The sequence below is a fragment of the Octodon degus genome, unplaced genomic scaffold (genome assembly GCF_000260255.1).
Source record: "Octodon degus isolate 3935 unplaced genomic scaffold, OctDeg1.0 scaffold00018, whole genome shotgun sequence".
In the NCBI taxonomy this organism is placed as follows: Eukaryota; Metazoa; Chordata; class Mammalia; order Rodentia; family Octodontidae; genus Octodon; species Octodon degus.
In genome coordinates this window covers 17614870-17637998 of record NW_004524594.1, presented here as the reverse complement: position 1 = coordinate 17637998, position 23129 = coordinate 17614870, and the positions used below count along the sequence as shown (strand labels likewise).

At 53.6% G+C, this 23129-nt stretch overlaps 2 protein-coding genes across 2 annotated transcripts; both read left to right on the top strand.

The window, feature by feature from the left end:
• Nucleotides 1-1724: 1724 nt before the first annotated feature.
• Nucleotides 1725-3009, top strand: Mrgpre (MAS related GPR family member E). The gene has a single exon (XM_004627328.2). It carries the CDS (start codon nucleotides 1725-1727, stop codon nucleotides 2667-2669), a length of 945 nt encoding a protein of 314 aa, XP_004627385.1. The 3' UTR covers nucleotides 2670-3009.
• Nucleotides 3010-16598: 13589 nt separating this feature from the next.
• Nucleotides 16599-17578, top strand: Mrgprg (MAS related GPR family member G). Its single transcript, XM_012513781.1, has 2 exons — nucleotides 16599-17435; nucleotides 17555-17578. The coding sequence occupies exons 1-2, from the start codon at nucleotides 16599-16601 to the stop codon at nucleotides 17576-17578; spliced, it is 861 nt and encodes a 286-aa protein (XP_012369235.1).
• The last annotated feature ends 5551 nt before the right edge of the window (nucleotides 17579-23129 follow it).

Sequence of the window (23129 nt, the reverse complement as noted above, 5' to 3'; positions counted from 1 at the left end):
CAGCTGGGATGGGGGTTCCTGACAGTACACTTAAGATCTCGCCCCTGGCTGGAGTGTGGCAACCCCGCCCAAGCTTCCTGAGCATCTGTCCTGTTCTCGTCCAATTGTGCCAGCAGTGTCTCCTGCCAGGTGCCAGCCCAGGCAGAACCACTCCACCAACCAGGTCCCCCATGGTCCTTCCAATGGCACATGCACCTGCCAGAGCATCCCACCAGGAGTGAGGCTGGCTTTTCTACCCAGAGGTTTACCCACCTTGAGGGCCTTGCAGGCTGGAAGATCCAGACTGGGCCCAAGAGGGCACAGCTTCTTGGGGTAGCAGGATCCAGGTTGCCTCTTCACTGAGTGGCCCCATCCGAGTCCTGTCATTTCACTTTGGTCTAGTTTTGACAGCAGAAACTCTGGACAGGAAGAGGTGACCAGGATCTGTACACTGTGTTCAATATATGGCCAGAGTCCCATCCCTACTCTATTGCCTATGCTGTCACTGCCACTGCTACTCCTATCCTGGAGGGAGAGCGCAGGACACTCAATCATGGCCTTGAGGGAGGAGCTAGCTTTGTACACCCCACCCCCTCCCAGGTAACCAGAGGAACAGCCACCACCAAGGCAGGAGGGGGCACCCAGGCATCAGCCCTGACCACAGCTCACCTCTGAGGAGAGGCAAGGCCCTGTCCCATCTCCCCAGCTCCAGGTACCAAGTGCTTGATGAAAACAGACAATCACAGGTGGGAGGCTGGGGACAGGTCACTGCCAGTGATGGGATAGGACAGGTAGCTACATGGAGCTGGATGAAACAGGTAAGCACAGGCACCCAGATGGCTACATGTGAACCTGAGACTGAGGTCACCTGTAGACAGGTGACCATATGTGGACTGTGGACGGAGCTCCAGAGAGCCCGATAAAGTTCAGTATTTTGCTGTATCACTGAGAAAGCTGGGGTGATGAGCTAGGCTCCGGCTGAGGGCCAGGGAGGGTTCATGGAGCCCAGCCCCTTCAGCATGCAGGGCCCTCAGGAGCCAACCACTGTGGAGAAAGGGCAGCAGAAAGTGAGGGCCCCACCCAAGCACACCATCAGACAGGTCCGTCTTCTCCTCTTAGAGACAGAGGGCTACAGGTAGGGAAGAGGGAGTCTCCCAAGGTGTGAGAGGCTTGGAGTTCTGTCAAGGGCCAAGGGGAATGAGAAGGGGTTCTAGGACCCCAGAGTACTCAGGCTGGGGGACCCAGGGCCCACTGGTCACAACCCCACTCAGAATGTCAAAGGACGTCCTGGACAAATTACAAGCTGCTTAAGATGATGACAAGTTGTCCCTCTAGGGTCACTCCACTCACTGGGCACAGCACTGCCTCCCCTTTCAAAGGAGACCCAACTCATGAACCTGCAGGAGCCACAAAGGTCTCAGCCCCCATCCCCACACCTCCCAGGCAACGTCTGCTTGGCCTGCTGGGACTTGCCTGGATGATAGCTTGGGAGCTTTGTATTCCTTAGCATGTCAGGGAGCAGGGCAGTCAGGTGACCGAAGTGGAAACAAGAAGGGTGCCTCCTGCAGTAGACACCCCATATGCTCCAACCCCTGATTCCCCTTTTCCTCAGAAGTGGGCAGGGTAAGAGCACAGGTTCTTGGGCTTACAACTCTGATGTCATTGTCACTGCAGGGGTGCTGACACAGGAAGGGGCCCTGCCAGCCCTCAGCCTCCCAGCTGCCCACCAACTTCGCACTCAGCTGATGATGGAGCTGAAAGAAGCCCCGAAGCACGAGGGCTCTTCCACCAGTGTCCAGGAGGACGTGGCCTTCAACCTAGCCATCCTGTCCCTCACTGAGCTCCTCAGCCTGGGCGGACTGCTGGGCAATGGCGTGGTCCTCTGGCTGCTCAGCTGCAACGCCTACCAGAACCCCTTCTCCATCTACCTCCTGGACGTGGCCTGCGCAGACCTTATCTTCCTCGGCTGCCACATGGTGGCTGTGGTCTCCGACCTGCTGCCTGGCCAGGTGGACTTCCCGAGCTTCATCCAGACCAGCCTGGCCACGCTCAGGTTCCTCTGCTACATCGTAAGCCTGAGCCTGCTGGCGGCCATCAGCACGGAGCAGTGCCTGGCCACGTTCTTCCCCGCCTGGTACCTGTGCCGCCGCCCGCGCCACCTGACCACCTGCGTGTGTGCGCTCATCTGGGCGCTCTGCCTGCTCCTGGACCTGATGCTTACGGGGGCCTGCACCCTCTTCCTTGGGGAGTCCAGCAGCCGCCTGTGCTGGACACTGTGGGTGGTGCTGGCAGCCCTGCTGGCTGTGCTGTGCTGCGCCATGTGCGTGTCCAGCCTGTTCCTCCTGCTGCGGATGGAGCACGGGCCTCAGCGGCACCAACCCCGTGGCTTCCCTGCCCTGGTCCTCCTGACCGTCCTGCTCTTCCTCTTCTGCGGCCTGCCTTTTGGCATCTACTGGCTGTCCCGGAACCTGCACTGGCACATCCCTCACTACTTCTACCACCTCAGCTTTCTCACGGCTGGCATGCACAGTGCAGCCAAGCCCGTCATCTACTTCTGTCTGGGTAGTGCTCGTGGCCAGGGTTTGCGGGAGCCCTTCCGGCTGGTGCTCCAGCGGGCGCTGGGGGACGAAGCTGAGCTAGGAGCCAGGAGGGAGGCCTCCCACAGGGGCCTCATGGAGGTGACTGCCTAGGCCCTGCAAGAGCTGACCAGAGCTCCAGCCTGGGGGTCCTGGGGGAGGAGCCAGAGTGGGATCAGAGGACTTGGAAAGAGGACTTTGCTGATGACCTGGTCCCACTCCTTATGCCTTTCCCTTTGCCATGCACCAGGTCCCCAGGAAGTTTCTGGAAAGGCCAGACTGGAGGCCAGGTCTCTGGAGGGCCTAGGAAGGTCCTCTGAGGAAAGCTCCGGGTGCTGTCTTGTGTTCCAGAACCTGTGAGAGCTGCTATGTTACACACATAGTCCTTTGATGCAGAGAGGAGACAGGGAAGAGATAGGTTGCCAGCCAGGCAGCAAGTCCAGGCCAGATTCCGCTAGCTCATCCTCCCTCCCCTCCTGCTGGCTGCGGGCACCTCCCCTGCAGAGCACAGTGGCCCACCTCAGTTCCCCTTGCCCCTCCCTCTTCTACAGGCTGCCAAGGTCCCCAAATGGGAAGCTGGCTTAGGAAGTCCTCAATGGCTGAGCCACAGGAGAAAATGTCTTCCAGACCCCCCAAACCACAGCCTACAATCAGAGTCTGCCTGACTCCTGTTGGGGACCAGGAACAGAGAAGGCACCTGGGCCAGGATGTGAGGGACCAGCAGCCAAGGGAATCCCAATAGGAGCCACGGCAGGCCAAGACTCATTGCTGCAAGACAGGACACATGCTACCGGGGCACAGTGGTTAGAGTGCCTGGTGACAAGCCACATCCACCTGGGCTCCTGTGAAGGGCTGTGAGTGTAGACCCTCAGGATGCCATCGGTTCCACTGCTGCCCAAAGCCCAATGCCCCACACTAGCCACAATGGCCAGCAGCATCCTTGTGGCCATGTTGTCATTAGGAGTTTAAGTAGAAGAATGGTGACGTCTGAGCCCTCAACAGGCTCTCAGAACAAGGCTTGGGGTGGATGGGGCACTTGGAGGTTCCACCCACATGGCTGCAAAGATTCTTTCACATTCAAATGTCCTTGAAGGGGGAGGCACAGAAGGCTCAGAGGCAGGACATTAGGAGCCCATGGGGCTGCTGGCGAGGCTGTGAGATGGGGCCTGCACATTGCATACTTGTCCAGGGCTTTGGAAAAGCTGGCAACCACAGAGGTTCCCTGGACCCCAAGGTGAAGCATGCTACATGGGCAGAGAGGCCATTGAGAGCAGTTCTGCCCACAGCTGGAGCAATTCTACCTGCTGGCAGCACGGCCCCATCCTCCAGGACAGGGCCTAGCACTTGAGAACCTGGGTCTCTCCCCACCATGCCTCTACTGTGGCAGGCTTTCCCACAGCAGGCAGGAGAGCTGCTCAAGTGCAGACGGGGGCACAGTGCTGAACCCAGAGCCACCTACCGAGGCATCTCTGCTCATGGTATGGGTAGCTGGGAGCAAGGGTCAGAGCCCACCTGCATGTGCTCAGCCCGGCTTGCTGCCACCTCCACATCACTGTGGGCAAGTTCCTCAATCTCCCTCTGCCTCTGCTTCCTCATCTGTGAAACAAGACAGCCAAGCAATTTCTTATGTGCAAAACAGTTTGCATCAAATCCAGCATCTTTCGAATCCCCACAGAGCTTCATTTTGTCACAACACTCCAGGTCCAGCGTGAATCCTATACCTTAGACCAAGTGCCTAGGAAGGGGCCCCTTTGACTCCATACCTCAGGAAGGAAGGTAAAAACAAAACAAAAACCCTTCTAGCTGAGCATGGTGGTGCACACCTATAATCCCAGCGTTTGAGAGGCTGAGGCAGGAGGATCATTGCAAGTTCGAGACCAGCCTGCACTACAAAGTGAGATCAAGGACAGCCTGAGCTGCACAGTGAGATCCTATCTCAAAAGACAAAAGAAAAAAAAAAAAAAGAAGGAAGAGGAAGATAATTGGGTCTCCGCCACGGTGGAGCTTGTCATTCTGAATTTGAGTCACAACTCCCCTACCCAGCATGCTGCAGTCAGCTCTACCCTGAACACCCTGTGCAGGCAGTGTGGGGCTGAGTGTGGCCTTTGCCCCAGTGCGTATCCCTGGCAGGTCTGGGTTCAGGAATCCTGGGAACTGGGCTCACCAAGGACCTTATCGCCTTCCCATGCAACCCAAGAGCCTGCATGGCTCTCTTTCTCCCTCTCCAGGACAGGATCATCCTTTTGGGGAAATGAAAATAGAAAGGGCAGTTGCCTGCCCACAAACCATGCTCTTAGCTCCGGACACGCACTTCTGTTAGACTCAGGAAGGCCGAGGAGGAAAAACACAAACTGATCTCCTAGGCATTCCTCTCAGCAAGTCCTTTTAGTAATGTGAAATGGGTCCCATGCTACAGATGAGAACCCTGAGAGTTGGAAGGGTTCAGTAGCAGCTCGTGACTATTGAGAAGTTGTCGGTGCATAAACGTCAGTCCCTGGACCCCTTGCCCACACTCCCCACCTTGCTGGACAGAAGCTGATGCAGGTGCCCTCACCCTACCTCCTGAGGCTCTTTTGCTTCATCTGAGGTACAAATAGATAGAAAGCCTTGGGACACACACACACAGAGCCTGTCCTCAGCGTCAAAGGATTTGGGGACAGCTCTAAATTCCTCCCATCTGGCCTAGTGAACAGAGTACCTTCTATGGGGTGGCTCACACTGCAGCCTCCTCTAAGGTCTCCAGGGAAGAGCCCACTGCCCTGACCCCATCATGGGTGTGGCAGTGGGCTTGTGGCCTCAAGGCCAAATTCTGCATAGAGTCTGCTCAAACCCTGCCTTGAGATCTGGCAGTTTGTTGGGGACTGGGACCAGGTGAACATCGGTCAGGTCCAAAGCTGAGCCTCCAGGCTCCGGCCAGGCCAGTTCAGCCTTGGCCCCATGTCCCCTGCCCTGCCAGTACCAGCTCTCACCTCACCCAGCCACACCTCCTCTTCTGCTTTCAGAGCCAACAGAACCCCACCTGGAGCTCTGGCCAGTCCCACCTCAGCCCCCACCCTGCATGACCCTGAGGCCAACCACTCCAAGGCAGCCCTTCCAGAGCTTTCAAACAAAGCCAGATCTGGGTGGCTTGGGCCCCAAGAAGGAAACAGTCCGAGGCCAGGCCAGAATCCACCCTGACACACTACCTCAGGACGCAGGGTCCACTGGGGCTACTCTGGAAGGACAGAGTTCTTGGGAAGAGGATGTCACCGCTGGAGCAGCCAGACATTCCAGAACACCTCTGTAACCCTGGTTCCCTGCCCAAGCCCTGCAGGGAGTGCTGTTGGGGCTCTAGGCCTGTGTTTGCAAGGACAGGGAACAGGGCCTGGCAGCCAGTGGCCCAGGAAGATGCCCCTGCTCCCTCCCCTCCCTGCTGGGCTCAGATGCAGGTGTGAGCATCATCCCTCTACTGGTCCTGCTTTCACTGCGGAGGCCTCGCTCTCTCCTCAGCTACTTCCTGATCATAGAAGTTGAAAATTAGAGCTGACCTGTCAGCCTGACATGTGACCTCAGCTTGTCTTGTGTTGTCATGAGCTGTGTTATTCTTTCAGCCCCCTAGAGCATTGAAGCCCGGACCCTGAGTCCCACCTGCACTTCCCAGGCTTCGGGGAGGCCACTCTTAGAGCCTGTGTGCATTGAGGGTCTCTGCTTGGCCCTCCTCCTTCCCCAGCAACCAGTGTGTGGCCTCTAGACTCAGTCAGTCTCAGTTAATTTGATGATGGAGTGTTTTTCCTTCAAGGCTGGGGTCACATGAATGCCAGAAGCCAACAGGAGTTGAGCTTACTCCGCATTGGGCAGCAGCTCACAGGTGTAGCATGCGAGATGTCACATTGCTTCTGTGGTGACCTGCAGCATCAGGAGTCAGGGATGGCCTGAAGGAATCCCACCCTGGAGGTGTCGGGACCCTGGAGGAGGAGGAGGAGGAGGAGGAGGAGGAGGAGAAGGAGCTGGAGAAGGAGGAGGAGGAGGAGGAAGAGGAGGAGGAGGAGGGGGAGGAGGAAGCAGCCAGCTCTTACAGTCCCTGCTCTCGGCCCAGTAAGACCTTCATTCAGGAAGGAGGAAGTTGGAGAGAGTTGGCCTCGGGCCAGTTTGGTCTCAACAGCTCCTCCTCCCTGTGTCAGCTGAGTGTTTGTCTTCAGCCATTCTTGGTGCTCTTTTCCTTGGGACTTCACTGACTGGAGGGAGGGACACACACACCAAGCCACCTCTTAGAGTAGTAAGCCACGTCTTCCTGCCTCTGCACCCCTTTATCAGGACTCTGAGCACTCTGATCCTAACTTCATTCCTCCTGGGCAAGTACCAAATACCAGAGACAGCTCCACTGGGCCTCAGAGCCCGAAGACCATTCAAACTGACCAATCCTGAGTCCTTATCCTCCCACCATCCCTTCCTATAAAAACCACAAACCCTTCTCCAGCCCAAGTTCCTACCTCTGACTCCTGACTGGCCTCAGCTTTCCCACAGCATCCTGCACATTTGTGTTTAGATGCGACAGCTCCAAGCTTTGGGTCCACCCCTGTTCCAGTGGCCCAAGAACAGCTTGAAGGCACTCACACCTGTGCTTGGGGAGAGCTGGAGAGGAGGCCCAGAGATGAAGCCACACCCAGGCAGGTGGGGGGCAAGGATTGTTGGGAGCGACAGCACCTGGGTGCACCTATCAGGAGGGGGGCAGGTGAGGAGGCCCTGGGCCACCCGAGGACGAGGACGAGCACGAGGATGGGCCTTGAAAATTTGGCATTTAAAAGTCAAGTGGTGGGGGGAGAGGAATGGGAAGTGGGGGGGATGGGAGGTAGGGGGTGGGGTGGGCTCAACCTAGACCAGCAGGCCATGCAGAAAATGAATACACTACCTGGCAGTGGCTGAGGATTTGTGTGGCAGAAATTATTTCCAAAGCCAAATTTCATTGAGAACTATTAGGGCAAACAGCACCTTTTCGGATATGATTCCTGATGTGCTGAGCACAATGCTCTGTGTATTCCAGGTCAGCAGCCAAGGTCTTACCTAGAGAGTGTCTAGTTACATCATTCTGCAGAAGAAAATTTGGCAGAGCATCCATCCAGGGCTGAGATCCCTGATCCGTGCAGGCAGACACACAGCTGGGGGGGCTCTGGCAGGGGTGGGGCTAGAAGAATGTCCCCACAAGTCCTGACTCATTGTGAGAAAAGCCCGGAGTCAGCAGCTCCTGTACTCAGGTCTGTACCCAGACCCTGAGCTGTCCTAGGTGGTCCATTCAATGAGAAGACAAGAAACTGAGGCACAGAGAGGTTAGGGTATTTTCTCAAGGCCACACAGACAGAAACGTCAGCCCAGAGCCCCTTCCAGGTCTGTACCTATAGTTGCTGGTTCACAAGGACCTCTGTAGACCCCAAAGGATGCTAAGAGCTGCCTGACATCTGTAGAGCAGTCGGCAGTATGGTCCAGCACCCAATGACAGAGTCCCCGGGCTGCCCCCTCTCCTGCATAACCCAGGTGCAGTGAGGTCAGGGGCTGGGCAGGATGAACTAAGGGCCAGCCTGTCACCTTTCAGCCAGCTGAAGGGAGTCAGTGTGGGGCTGGGTGCAGAAGGCCCACCTGAGGATTGCTGCCAACAGCACAAAAGGAGAACGGGAGGGGAAGAGGGTTTGCTGTTGATTCTCCTGAAGAAGATTTTGCCTCGCTGGCTCTCCTGGTATGAACTCAGCTGTTCTCATCATTAGAGGAGCTTGTGACCTAGCTGTCGCTGAGGATGGCTGTGGTACTTTTTAAGGGAGCTCTGGTCTCACATTGCTTCCTGACTCCAGGGCAGATCCTACATCCCACTGGTATAGACTTTCTAGCTTCCATCACTCACCTTTGGGCCTTGCCAGGTACAGATCCTTGATACAGACTTGAATGAGACATCCCCATGGGCTCTAGGTCTTCAGCTGGATTCATGCAGGACATAATTTTAGGATCCAGACCCTCAGCTGGATTCTTTGGGTCTCTAGTGCTCTCCCATACTCTATTGCCTTGGTCTTTTTGCATTAACAGTTAAAAAATAATCCCATAAATTATGTGTCCTGTATTAAGTCCTTTCTCTTGTAAACCCTGACTGCAACAGGGGCCTAACAGGCCTGGATCCAGCTTGACATGACTGCATCCACGTTGCGCTGTAAGCATCATGTCTGTCCTGGGTGACTCCAGTCGCATTTCCTGCATATTTTTCCAAGCAAACTATAACACACACGACCATAAGGCTGATACACAGAGCTTTGCAACTGGGTCCTTTGCAGAGATGTGCCCAATTCTTCCATATTATCTTAAGAAAGGGTACATTCCATCCAGGATGAAATTGCTTTTGTCCTGGCCATTAAGATGCTCCTCTTTCTGACCCACCTTGCAGGCATCCAATTGGTCTTGCTGTCACATAGGACCGTGCTTCTGTCAGTAAAGACCCAATAAATTTTACTCTGTGCAACCCTGGCCCCATCTGCCTCTCTTTCTTTGGCCTCACAGCACCTTGGACTTGGGTAAGATAACACGAGGCTTGGGCTGCTCCAGAGCAACTGACAAGCCAGCTGGGAAACCTAACAAACAGAAGGGGAAGGAAGCGTCTTCAGGGAAAGTCATGACATGACCTCCTAAGTCCTTGTGGGAAGGGCTGGTTATATGCTGAATGCTTGCCTCCCACGATGTGAGTACCAGGACTCCCTGAAATCACTGCGTTCAGATCTGCTCTTTGCTAACTGCCTCTTACCCGACGGACCAGGAAATGCTGCCTTGTGCCTTGCGGAGGGAGCGCCTTTGCCGTGGGCAGCTAGACTGAAAGAGAGTTAGGTCTCTCTAGCTCTTTGTCTACCTCTAAGCCAGCTGAGATTTGGAAAAGTAAGGCACAGGGTTCAACACCTGGATGTGCAGTTCTGTGGGGGAGGGAAAGCTGAAAGATCCAAAGGAGACGCAGAGAATGGGAATCCTTGGGAAAGGGGATGAAGAAAGCCCTGAAATTGTAGTGGTAGAGGATGGGCCCGTGAACCCAGCCTTTTCATTCCACCATCAACACAATGCAAAGCAAAGGCACAGCAGGACAGACTGCTTGAGTTTTTACTGCTACAGAGTTGGTGGATATTGCGGGACCTTGTGAGGGTCCGACTGCCTGACTGGTGAGACCCAAGGACGTGGGTGGGATGCCATTTTTCTGGTGGTAACTGAAGCTGAGAAGATAAGTACTATTCCCTTTCACCTGGCCTTGACATTGCACCCACCTACCAGCCAGATCCAAGGAAACCATTGCCTCATATGCTGGATCACGTTAAGCCTGAAAGAAGTGTGGCCCAACAAGGGCATCTGCCAGGCCAGGAACCCCATGAAAGAGCACAAAGGAAGCGCAGGGAGTTCTGCCAGAGTTGAGCACGCATGCATGTGACAGGTCACTTACCCACAGGTGATTCAAGGTCCCAAAGCCATCTGCATGGATAGAATGAAAAACTAACTATTAAGAAGTGCCCTGAAGGACCATGTCCTCAGGACATTTGTGAGCAGGAGGAGCTCCTGCTGATCTGGCCGGAACAAGGTAGTAGTTGTCACAAAGCAGACAGAAAGGCAAACAAAAATAGGAGAAAACAAATAAGATGGAGTAAGACAAGTAGAAAGCAAGTGTGGTGTGGTTGGCTTTGGGCTGACACCCAGAGAGAAACAGAGGTATTGTACATTCTGGGGAACAGCAGGAATCCCCATGCGCTGGCATTGCTGGCTGCTTTAAGTGGGCTCCCCCCACCCCAAACCAGTCCATGCAGTTAAGGGTTAGATGAAGGTGATCACAGAGTTAGGGTAGCGGGGGCAGCCAGAGGCCTCACCAGTCCTCCAAGGATAAGGAAAAGACCATCGCCCTGGTAGAGCTGGTGTTGACTCCACACTGATTGCAGCACTCCAGTGTACGTTCTGGGGACTTGGCCAGTTAACTGATAGGGACGGAATGAGATCAGAAAAGTGAAACAAGGGTTATTGAATCTAGGAGTTGGGAGAAGGCCCTCTCTTCCATATTTGGTGTTGATCTGGCCTCTAAGAACATCTTGGGGATGGGCATTCCACTAGGAAAGACATTACAGACCACCGAAGGAAGGTGGGACTGCAAGTTCGGCTAGTAAAGTTGTGTGTGAAAAGGAAGCCAGCCCCTTAGGTTCTGGCCTGATGGAGAAGGGCTCACAGGGAACAATGGCACTGCCCCTGGCAGCGCAGGCTCCAGGTGTACATGCGGGAATTAAGAGGACCCCAGTAATGCATGCTGCACTGGCCCCGGCCTCGGGCATGCTAAGCTGGCCCCTGAGACCATGTGTAGTGGTGCACACCTATAATCCCAGCACCGAGGAAGCTGAAGATAGGAAGATCACTATGAGTCCAACTTGCATAGTGAGACCCTGTACCACATACAGAAGAATTGAAGAAGAATTAAGGAGTTGGGACTTTTTAACCTGCCCACTACATCCTCAATAACCCTGTCTGGCCAAAAGCCAAGCCAGGTGGAACTTGAAGAAGATCCCCTTTGGGAAATTAAGTAAGGTGACCCCTCCTAACCATGTTGCAGAGGCTGATGTGACGCAGGTCCCAGAAGCAGCATCCTCCTCCAAGCTCTGGGCTTGTTGCTCTAGATGGCTCGCATCTTCTCAGCCTCCCATTACGGCTGGACTTGCAAGACCAGCTGACCTTGACACAGAAGGGAGACTGTGGACACTCTTTGGGACCCTTTACCTACCATCCTATCTGTCACAGTAGGGTGCCTGGGGCCCACAACACTCTCATTCCCTCCTGACACGACCTAGCTCCACTGTGTAGACGGCATGACACTCAGTGATGAGATCTAATAGGATGATAGTGCACTGGCCTGTGACAAGGGAGTGGCAGTCCACACAACAAAGCCCAAGGCCCTGGATACCTGTGAGTCTCCTCTCAAGGGTCTGGTCAGGTGAGACCTATTTTATTCTAGGAATAGTGCGAAAACACGTTCATACTTACTCTGTCCCCTCTATGGGGCAGGATGCACTGGATGTAGGGCTCCTGGCTCACCGGGAGCTTCCATTTCTCTCACTCAGAGCCCATTCCGGCCATCCCAGCTGATGGACAAGGCTCCACAAGAGATGGGGACACTCCCCAGTGGGAAGCATGGGAGAAAGCAAAGACTATGACAGCCAGGTGCAGGCTCTGGACACCTCTGCAGCTAGACATCACTGGCATAGGAGGTGGCCTGCACTGGGCTCTCTGGTAAGAAGGGCAAGGGTTAGAGACACCTCTAGGGATGTGGTGAGAGCTCTAGAAGGAGTTGAGAATAGATGTTCCCCATCAGATTGACAGTGCACTGAGGGCTTTAGTGGTGTATCAAGAAGGGTGGGAGAATGGCCTGTCCCACCAGCCTCCATCCACATAACACAGAACACGATACAGTTGAGCTGGGGCTGGGGCGAGCCCAGTACCTATGAGAATGCTCCAAACCTTGGTTGGTCAGTGTGGAGGCCACACTTCCAAAAGCCAGGTAGACAAACACACAGGGTCAGCAGGGAGCCTGAGTGTCTGGCTTGCTGCTACAACCCCAGAAGACACCAACACCACCTGGCTTGAGAGGAGAGGGGATCTGAGCAACCGTGGGCAGAGCTCGGAGCGGCGTGGCTAGTGGTGACCGTGACTGTGAGTTCCTGGCTGCTGGTGGTCCATTCTGACCACGTGGCAGTGTACTGGATTTCACACTGCAAATGGCCCATGGTCACTGGACAGTGGCCTGCCTAGTGACCTTTCCCAGGGAGAGAGAGCTATTGAAACTGCCATGACCAAAGGCCTTGAGAAGCTCAGGGTGGTATAGGGGCACCCGCACAGGTGGACAGTGAGTGGTCAGGCGTGCATTCCACCAGACTCACCATCCGGGATTGGGTTCAAGCACAGGATGGCACCCTTCCCAGCCATGTAACTGGCAGGCTGGGTGGGTGGAGAGGGAGAACAGCTTATTAGAGCAGCAGATGTCGGCCCTATTGACAAGGCTGCCTCAGCTGGTTTCTCTGAACTCCACAGAGGTGTTTTGAGAAATGTCAACACCCACAGGGCCAGCGAGCCTGCCGGCCCTTTATGAGGGCCTGGGGCTCCAGGCCTGCCCGAAGGCCGTTGCGTCCCAGCTGTGCAACCAGGTGATGTTTTGTTGTCAATGATGCACAGGCAGAAAACAACGAGGTTACCACACAAGCATTAAATCCAGGGGAGGGGGGTGTTTCAGTGGGGCTCGGGGTCTTGTCCTTCCCACAGTGTGAAGAAGCCTATAACTCAGTCAGCATTGATTCTGTGGAACTCTGGACCTTCTTCCTTGAGTGGGCTGAAGGGACTCTCTCAGAACACTGGAGGGCCCTTCTAGGTGGGCATGAATTTCACCACTCACATTAGGGGCTCCTTATGGACCCTGCTGTTATGCAGCGAGTTAACGAGCCCAGCGTCCAGTCCCCAGCTACGATGCTGGGTCGTCTGTCAGAGATGCTGCCTCCAGATTGTTTTCCTGAATGGTACAGATTTACAGTGACAGGTTCTCAGCAAAGATTTGGAGTTTTGCCCCTCATCCTGGACTTCTACTGAGCCTGTGGTCTCCTTTATTGCTCATAAAACCAAAGTTCTCTTGCCACAGATCCGTCTCTTGGGGGGAGTGGGGTGCGCCACGCTGTGATAGGGAGCTGATTAGTCAACTTGGGTAAGACACGCCCAGCTAAACTGGATCAGCATAGTTCTGGGTGTGGCTGAGGGGATTTAATGAAAATAGAAGACGAGCCTAGGTAGGTTTGGCACTTGAATCGCATAAAAGGGAAACGAAGAAGAAGGCTCCCTTCTGTTTCTACAGAGAAGTTCCGGGTCCTCACCTTCACCTCAGATGGTGTCAACTGGCTTACAGCGCAGCCTCTTCATCACAGACCCTTTGTGCTCCTGATCCGGACTCCTAGGGGACACAACAGTGAGCTTTCAACTGGATCCTTCAAGTCTCCGATGCATAGCAGACCCTTTGGACTTCTCCACACCCAGCTCTGGGGTCAGCCCTTGTAAGCCAATCTTGGAAATTCTTACATGCTTGTATAGCTTGCATTAAATCTGTTTCTCTAGAAAGCACCAAGTGCTACAAATGCTCAGCACTTGAGTGTCTGGGCATTTTTTCCCCCTATTTTATCTGGACTAGTGTAGTAGGTCTCTCAAGGCTGAAAGGTTCTAGATATTGGAGTCTTGGTGGAAGCCACATATCCCAAACACCAGACATGTGGCCAGTTACAGTGTCTCCCAATGACAAGTACTCCAGCCATGGCCCTCCATTTACCTAGGCCACCGTGGAACAGTCTGTGTGGAATTCTGCTAAACTTCTGGGACAAAGACACCAAGACACCAAGCACTGGCATAATGGGAGACATGAGCGTATCTGAGCCAGATGCGTATGGATAACCCCAAGTGCAGGCACTCAAGCCAGCCAGCATTACTGTGTTGGGAATGAGCTAACTATGCCAAGGACGCTGACCTCAATTTCCTTAGATCCAGGGCTCCTCACCAAGTGCTTGGTGTGGCAACGTACAGCGTGTTGAAGGCAAGGATGGGTTTGCACCAATGGATGAGGTAGCCTGGTATTCATGGGTCTGCACCAAACAGGACCCAGTGGCTATGGGGAACAAACAGGTTCCCGGCCATCCCAAGTTGGTTTGTTGCTGTGGACGCTGCTTCCCAGCCGGACAAGTGACCTCACAAGTGAGGGACATAGGGATTCAGCCACATACAGCAACAGCCATCCTGAGAAACAGCCATGGTTGCCTCAGAATAGCCCTTGTTGGGTTTTCCTGCATATTTTCCTGGCCAACTATAATACACTAAGCCAGAAGGGTGGTATGTGAAGCTTTATGACAGGCTTCTGGCTCCAGGGATGAGCCTGAGTCTCTGATATTATCTTAAGATAAATCAGATACATTCCAGGCAAGATGAAGTCACGTTTTCTAAGCTACAAATATGCTCTTCTTTGTGACCCAAGTAATAGACATCCAACTGCTCTTGCTGCTGTGCAGGACCACACTTCTGCCAGTAAGTCGTCGGTCAGTTGTGTTTGGTGTAGTCCTGCCTCTGTCTGCCTCTCTCTTGTCTTAAGTACCCCGGGGGCTGTCCTCACACACGGACACTGGCTGCTCCAACCCACTCACATGCTGGTCTTCCATTTCCCCTCTCCGGTGGCCAGGAGGAGGGAAGGACCGCCCACACGCACAGCCCATCTGAGCTCTCTCCAAAGAGTCCTGTGAATGACCACTACACCCTCCTACTTCCCACGAAGTGACTGGGCGTCCTGAATCCAGCCAGTCAGGTCCCAGAGGACAGGAGGGGATTTAGGGCCTGGGAGGAGTTCCCAGGCAGGGAGTGTGGGCCAAGACAGCTGAAGATAGCCACTACCAGCAAGTGATCAGCAAGAAAAGAGACTCATTCCTCCACCTGCTCCAAGGTAAGATGCGTTCCCCCATTCCCTGCAGTTCCCTTTTCCGGGCCCTGCTCTCAGCAGTGCACTAGGGCTGGAGGTTTCTTCTGGGAGGTGGCGGAGGGGGCAGGAGGGAGGTAAACACTGATGACAGCTCTGGGTCTGTGGGAGATGCCAGGCTTTTGGATGACAATGACCATACCCCATGCTGGCACCCTTCTTGTGCCTCCCCTCAGCACCTCATCTAGAGAGGTGCCCCCCCATAAGCCCTGCTCTGCATTGGCCTTGACCCCACCAGTTAAATGAGCAGGAGTGCAGTTTCCCTTGGTGCACCTCAAGGAAACTGAGACCAGAGAGGGGTAGAGTCTTACCGCATGTCACCACCAGGACGCCAGAGTGGACCCAGGTTCCTGACTCCTAGGCCCCGAGGTCCTACTCTCTGATTCTGGTGTCAGAGCTCAAGAGTGGGGCCTGGTCTCCATGTGGGTGGTAGGGGAGGATGCATGGTGTGAGGTAGGGTGGTCCAAGGGACAGGGAGGCTACAGGGGGTCCAAGAGCGTGACAGGAAGCGGAGCACTAGGAGGGGTGCACCCAGGTGAGTGGGGAGGTGGGAGAGTGGTCCGGGTGGGGCACAGAGTCCATGCCAAAGTGTGCCCAGGAGCAGGCGAAGGCCACAAGAGGTTCTCTTCTCTCTGTCTTCGTGCCCTCTGTGTCTCTCTCCTTTGTGTCTGTCTTTCTGCCTCTGTCTCCATCTGTCTTCCCACTTCTCTCCCACAGCTCCCCCCACCCTGCCGCCTCCTAGAAACACCCCCTTCTCCAGCCTAAATCCTTATCCCCCCCCAGTCATGTCCCCAGGGCTGAAACAGGGACCACTGTGGATGCTGTGGGGTGGAGTGGAGGCAGAACAGGGAGGGGCTGCCCTGAGACCTTCCTTCCTGCTCTGAGGACATTCTGGGCAAGCCCACACCTGGGTCACTCTAGCCAGCCACAAACACTCCTGTCTTTTTCCCCGAGAAGACCCCAGGCCCTGTAGGTGGTCATCAAAGGCTTCAGAGAGACCTTTGGAGTTGTTTTCCCTCTATGACCCCTGATGCAGGCCGGGGGGTGGGCCCTCCACCTCCCAGCCCTACCATTATACCTTGCTACTCCTCCGGAGGTCCCAAAGCTGTCCCCACTGCAGGGCGGTGTGCTCTGGGGGATCACCACCAGGTGCTCCTCAGCCAGAGACCCTTTGGAGTAGGAGGCCTTAGCAAGAGAATGTTCCAGGCCTCAGGACTCCCTGTGGGGTCCCTAATAAGAGAGAAGGGGGAGCCCCATTGTGTGTCCTCTTTGTCTACAGTTATGCAGTACAGGGTGGGCTCTGCATATGCCTCACCGGGAAGGGACATTTTTCTGCCCAGCAGGAGGAAGTCAGGGTTGGCCACCTGCAGGTATGACAGGCACTGGGCATGTGTGACTGGGAGACCAGCTGGCTGAGCACCGACTGAAGTCACGCGGAGCTGGGAGGGGGGTGCACAACAGCCTCAGGACAACCACTGAGCAGTACCTGTCCCCCTCTGCAGGATCCTTCCTGTGCCTCAGAGCCAGCCAAGATGTTTGGCCTTGACTTGTTTAACTTCGACATGTTCGGCTTCAACATCTTCGGCTTCAATGCGTTTGGCTTCGACATGCTCAACATGTTTAAGCTCCCAAGCTACCTGGGTAGCCTCAGCCAAATTATCATCTACCTTACTCTGGCTGTGTCGCTCCTGGGGGCGGCAGGCAACGGACTGGTGCTCTGGTACCTGGGCTTCCGCATCAGGAAGCGTGCGCTCAACACCTATCTACTGAACCTGGCCGCCGCCGACTTCCTGTTCCTCTGCTGCCAGGCAGGCTTCTGCATCAGCCATGTGGTGCTGGGCAACTCCCAGAGCACGATTTTCTTCGTGGTTACCTTCCTGTGGTTCACAGCGGGGCTCTGGCTACAGACCGTCTTCTGCAGCGAGTGCTGCATCTCCTTCGCCTTCACCTCCTGCTGCAGGTGCAACCGTCCCAAGTGGACCTCGATTATCATTTGCGCCATAGTCTGGGTGATGACCGTGGTGGCTGTGCTAACGACCGCCAGGGCCTGTGGCATGCTGCAAGACAGCTTTCGCCTGGTGGCCTGCCTCCGTTACCACATGGCCAGCGTCGCCTGGCTGGTGACCCTCATGATCACAGCGAGTGGGGCCAGCATGACCCTCCTCTGGCTGAGCTGCTGCCGACTGCGCAAGTTTCCCAAGTTCTACCGTGTTGTCAAGACAACGGGGTCCCTGGTCTTCGTCTGTCGCCTGCCCTTCGTCCTCTATTGGAGCCTGCGACCTATCATAAACTTCCTGATGCCCATGTTCCTCCCTCTGGCCACCTTCCTGGCCTGCATTGACAGCACTTCCAGGCCCGTCATTTACTACGTAATGGGCCGGCAGCGCGGGAGGCGAGAGAAGCCAGGGGTGGTTCTGCAGAGGGCCCTGACAGAGAACACCCAGCTGAGTACTAGCAAGCTGTCTAGGGGGTGGTCCCTGCCTCCCAGCCGAGGCCGCCGCCCCATCGTTAGAATTACTGCAGCTTCTGGTCTTCCTTTAACTCGTGGCTGTCCTTCACCTTGTGGCCGTCCTTTAATTCGTGGCTGTCCTTCACCTTGTGGCCGTCCTTTAATTCGTGGCTGTCCTTCACCTCATGGCCGTCCTTCACCTCGTGGCCGTCCTTCACCTCGTGGCTATCCTGCAACTCGCTGCTCTCCATCGGTGCGGTCCTTCAGTTCACCACCTTTCCACAAATCTTCTCGGTGTTAAAATGGAGTCAATTGTTACAAAATTGCCAAAAGTGTGCTGCCTGGGATGGACCACTGTGACTCTCGCCCCTGCACCTTCCCCCAGCTATGCCACTGTTTTCGGCCTCACGTAGGAAGGACCAGGCCTCCTTCACCCCACCTAGGTCATCCTGGCCTAGGGGGCCTGGAGGCCTGCAGAGGATAAGAGACCACGAAAACAGGCACGTACAGAAAGGAAAAGCGTGTCCGGACACAGAGCAGAGATGCAAGCTCCTCCCCAACCATGGTGGTTCATGTGGCCTACTGTGGACCCCCAGGGTGGCTGGAGGTGTTGGAGCCCCAGGACTCTGGCTCCGGGGCAGATTCTCCCCACACACCTGGCTCTTCCCCAAAAAGAGCCTCAGTTGGACCACTCATGTCTTGCTCGCTCCTTCATGTGCTCCCCAAACCCTCGCAGTTCAGAGCCTGCCTCCCCTCACCTCAGTGTGTACGCTCAGGGAGATCACCCCAATTCTCTCTCCTGGTGTTACCAATAGAGACCACCAGGTGGCGCTGCTTGATCACCAAAAAGACCCAGTTCCTGGCTGGACTGTCCCGCCCACCCCAGCTACAATGCACCTACTTGTCCCAGGTTACTGCCTGCCAGGGCCTGTGCTAACCCTCCCCCTCCCTCAACTTGGTTCACCTGTGGCCAGTCCTGATTTCTCCTACCCTAGAATTGGAGAGACAGACAGACAGACAGACAGACAGACAGACAGACAGACAGAGACACAGGGACAAGGACAGAGACAGATGGACAGGGATACAGAGTGAGACACAGACTGGGAGAGAGGGAGACAGATGGAGACAGAGACAGAGAGGCAGAGGCGCCAAGCTTCTGAAATACTAATCACCTTGTCAGTTTTCTGATCATTTAAAATGCACAAATATATCTCCCTCCCTCCATGCACGCACATTGTTAAAACACTGAGCTGAGTGTGGTGGCAAATTCCTGTAATCAGCACTCCTGGGAGGCTGAGGCAGGAGGACCACAAGTGTGAGTCCAACCCGCGCATCTTAGCAAGACCCTGTCTCAAAATAAAAAATAATAATAAAGGGGAGAGCTGGGATTGCCATTTAATACTGAGACAAATTTAGGGCCTACAAAAAATATTTATTGAAAAGATAAATTGCCAACATCCTTTCCACTGGATGGACACATTTTTAGTGAAGAACACTTTGCTCATGTAATACAGACCCTCAGGAAATTCCTTTTATATTTTACTTTTCACCAAAATAAAGATATCACCGCTGTGCAAAAATGATTATAACAAAGTGCTACACAGCAATCTTTAAAATATTAGATACAGTTGTGGTTTTTTCCCATTGAAAAAATAATGTGCTGTTGCTCATTGTGGAAACTGGAGGCTGTTCAAAAGAAGAAGGAAGAAAAGCTTACCTGTGGCCGCCTGCCCCAGAGAAGCTAGGATGAAGGCCCTCTGCCCCTTCCCTGGCCTGAGCCCTCAGGAGGGCTGGCTCTAGTGGGAGACTGGGGACATGGGACTCTGCTGGTCTGAGGCCATAGTGGACTCAGGGAGGGTGACATTGCAATGACAGGGTGGCTAGTTCTGTGTCTGTGGGCAGCTTTTTTTCTAGTGCAAGACAAGGCACTGAGCAAGTACATGTCATTAAATAATGAGGAAACAAAGCCCTGCTGTCATCCAGGAATGGGAAAAAGATGTGTTCACTGGATAGACAGTTGGCCAGATGGATGGATGGATGGATGGATGGATGGATGGATGGATGGATGGATAGACAATGGATGGGTGGATAATGGATGGGTGGGTGGGAGATGGATGGATGGATGGATGGATGGATGGAAGGAAGGAAGGAAGGATGGATGGATGGGTAGGTGGATGGGATGATGGATGGGTGGGGGGGGACAGATGGATGGATGAGTGGATGGATGGATGGGTAGATGGATGAATAGGTGGATGAGTGGATTGTGGGTGGATGGGAGGATGGATGGATGGATGGATGGATGGATGGGTGGATGGGTGGGGAGAATGGATGGATGGGTGGGTGGGTGGATGGATGGATGATAGATGGGTAATTGATGAAGAATAAGGCTAGACAAGTAAAGGAGGCAGCTAAAATGAAATGCAGCTGAGGGGCTGGTCCTGGATTGTGGATGTTTCTCAGCCAGCCCACAATTTGACCACTGATGCCAGGCAAGGGCTCAGGTTTGCTCACCACTGAGCCCCGCTGCTGGGGCCTTGTCCTCCAAGTGTGCTCCTGGCCATGCACTGGGCACAGTGTGCAACTCACAGACCTGCACTGGTGGCCACTGTCCCCAAGGAGCTCAACATCTGGAGAAGGGCACAGGTGAAGCAGTAGCACTGTGAAGTATGAGGAACCCCCATCTGAGAGCACAGGAAGGAAACTGAGGCAAGTGGAAACCACTCTTTCATCCTGTTGCTCCTGGAGGGACTGTGATAGAGTGTTGGTATTAAAGACCCCAAGCGAACAGCAGGCTGGAGGGATGAGCCAGCAGGGCCAGGACAGCCAAGGGACTTGCAGTTATGAGCTCAGAAAGCTGCTGCCATCATTCAGGAAATGGACAGGACAGTGGGTGCTGAGAGGGTGGGTGGACAGGCCGTGTGGTGGAACGGGATGACATGGGGATGGGGAGGAGCCCCGGCCTTCCCTGTAGGTGTGAGGTAAGCCACAGCCACCGCTGAGAGCAGAGAAAAGCAGTCGTGAGAAGAGGCTAGGAGGGAACAGGGACTTCTGGGGGACCGAGGGCTAATTCGCAAGTTCACATCCCCAATTGTTCAGCTCAAGTAAACATTATGGATGGGGTGGGACACCAGTCCAGGTCAGTTTTGTGTATTTCTTTGCCACATGAATCCCAGTTCCCACGGAATTATGAGTCTGTACTGTAAAGCTGTTGCTTGCGGGCACTGCGTCTAACTGTAGCTTTTATGTTATGAAATCAGGTGGTGTAAATCATACAGCTCTCTACTTTGCCAAGATGTGTATCTCTACATAAATTTTAGAGCCTCCTTGACAATTTCTGCAGAAGTCTACTTGTGAAGAACTGAACAATTCCTTCTATTTCATTTTTTTCAGGCAAATTTATGGAGAACAAACATCTTCACAACATTTAGTTTCTCAACATGCGAAACATGGTTTATCCCTCTATTTTAATCTTTGATTTCTGCCAGCTATTTGCTGCAGTTTTCAGTACAGATCTCTCATAAGAGTCACTCTGCAGTACTTAAGGAGTCTTGCTGCTACGTAAAAACGATCTACCAATTTCATTTTTCAATAATTTGTTGATAATGTATTGGATTTTTACATTGATTTTGATGTTTTATAGTCGCTTAACTATCCTTCCAATTTGATAATCTATGCAACAATTCCCACCCATACCCAGCTTTCTGAGAGCCTTTTCCAATCACATACTATCAGATTGCATCAACTGCTTCTTTCCTTCATTTGATAAGATGATCCTATGATAGCCTCTCTGTAGTCTACTGATGGGATAAATTATATTTATATTTTGACAGTACTGGAGATTGTACCCAGGGCCTCAGCATGAGATACATACCTAGCTCTTTTTATTTATTTATTTATTTATTTATTTATTTATTTATTTATTTTAGGTTTTGAGACACGGATGGAGGCGGCCAAATAGCTCAGCTGATTAAAGCACATGCAGGAGGTGGGGAGATGGCTCAGTGGAATAAGTGCTTCCCTGGCAAGTGCAAGGGCCTGAGTTCAATCCCGGGTTCTGCCCAAAAAAATTAAAATTAAAATTAAAAAATAAAAAATAAAGCAAGCAGGAGCAGGGGCCAGGGGTTTGATCCCTGGGCCTGTCATGCCGGCCCCACCCCAGGGTGCACTGAGATGGCAATTGAGACTGGGCATGGTGGCGCAGGCCTACAATCCCAGCTCTTGAGTGACTGTAAACAGGTGGATCACTACGAGTCCGATTTTGAGACAGGGGTCTCACTAAGTTGCCAAGTCTAGAGTCCAAGTTGCATTTATTCTTCCTGCTTCAGCCTCCCAGAGTGCTGGGATTACAAGTGCAGTTCACCACACCAGGCTTTGATTTATTCTTTGATGTTGATCCTGTATTCCTTGGACATTCCCTACTTAGTCAAGATATATAATCCTTTTGAAATGTTTCAGGTTTTATTTGCTGATATTTTTATGGTGGTAGGAGCATGTGGAGGAGGGGCTTCTCATCTCATGACAGCCAGGAGTGAAAAAGAGTGAGAGGAAGGGGCTGGGGAGCAGGGATGCCCCTAAGGGACCTGCTTCCTATAACGAGGCTCCGCCTCCTGTTCTCACCACCTCTCAATAATCAATTTAATTATAAACCCATTGACGGATTCTTCCATGAATGAAACCATGGTCCAAATGTTTCCTCCAAAGCCCAGCCTCTGGACACTCCTGCTCTTGGCCAAGCCTTCAATGCATGAGCCTTTGGGAAGCACTCCAGACCCAAAGTACGGCACCCTTCGTTCCCCTCATCCGTTAGTGTCAGGACCTAGTTCCTCTTTCTGCGGGTTCCAGTTTATGAGCACACTGCCTGGCAGGACAAACGGACATCAGACTGGAAGAAAACTGCTCCGAGCCTTCAGGCTGGGCTGTGCCCCAGCCTCATGCTGCATCTTGGCATCCCCTCTACCAGCTGAAATGTATGCGCAAGAGCTCCCTGTCTCTTTGCACTGACCACCTCCTGAAGCCCAGGCACCAGGGCAGGGCTTGGAGAGCAGACCCCATTCCATTCCTCCAAACTTACTGTTTGGAGCCACCGCAGGGGAACTTCAGGCCTCAAGACCATTTGGCATCTCCAGTAGGCATCAAAGAGCCCTCCGTGCCTGAGAGGTCAGCAGGTGTAACACACAAAGCATAGGGCTTAGGTCACCCTGGCAGTGGCCCCAACCCATGGAGCCTGCAGGTGGGCACCTTTCCAGGCCAGCACAGAGGTTAAAATATTTTTAAATTAGTTGCTAGCACTGAACAATGAAGAGATTTCAATAAAAATCAAGGTTTGACCCCTCGTGAATGTCTCAGGCTGGCAAGGCTGGCAAACCTGGCCACACAGGAGGGTTGTGGAAGGACCAGGGCTCTAGGCTAGTCTGGGCCAATTCCCAGGGTTCCTCCTCCAGGGTCACCTGAGTCCCAGGCCACTGTACCACACCATTGTCTTCTAGACTAAAGACGAAGCAAGTGAAATTTGTCCCCAGTTTTTATGAAAAAGAGAAGAAACAAATCCAGAAGTCCTGAGCTTCAAGAAAACTGGCACAGCCTATTTCTTTGTGGCTGTGCTCAAGAGTTCTTC

Coding starts and splice junctions, on each gene's coding strand:
- Mrgpre (XM_004627328.2), top strand. CDS start 1,725: ATGATGGAGCTGAAAGAAGCCCCGAAGCACGAGGGCTCTTCCACCAGT.
- Mrgprg (XM_012513781.1), top strand. CDS start 16,599: ATGTTTGGCCTTGACTTGTTTAACTTCGACATGTTCGGCTTCAACATC. Junction 17,436..17,554: donor CCAGGCCCGTCATTTACTAC/GTAATGGGCCGG, acceptor CCTGCCTCCCAG/CCGAGGCCGCCGCCCCATCG.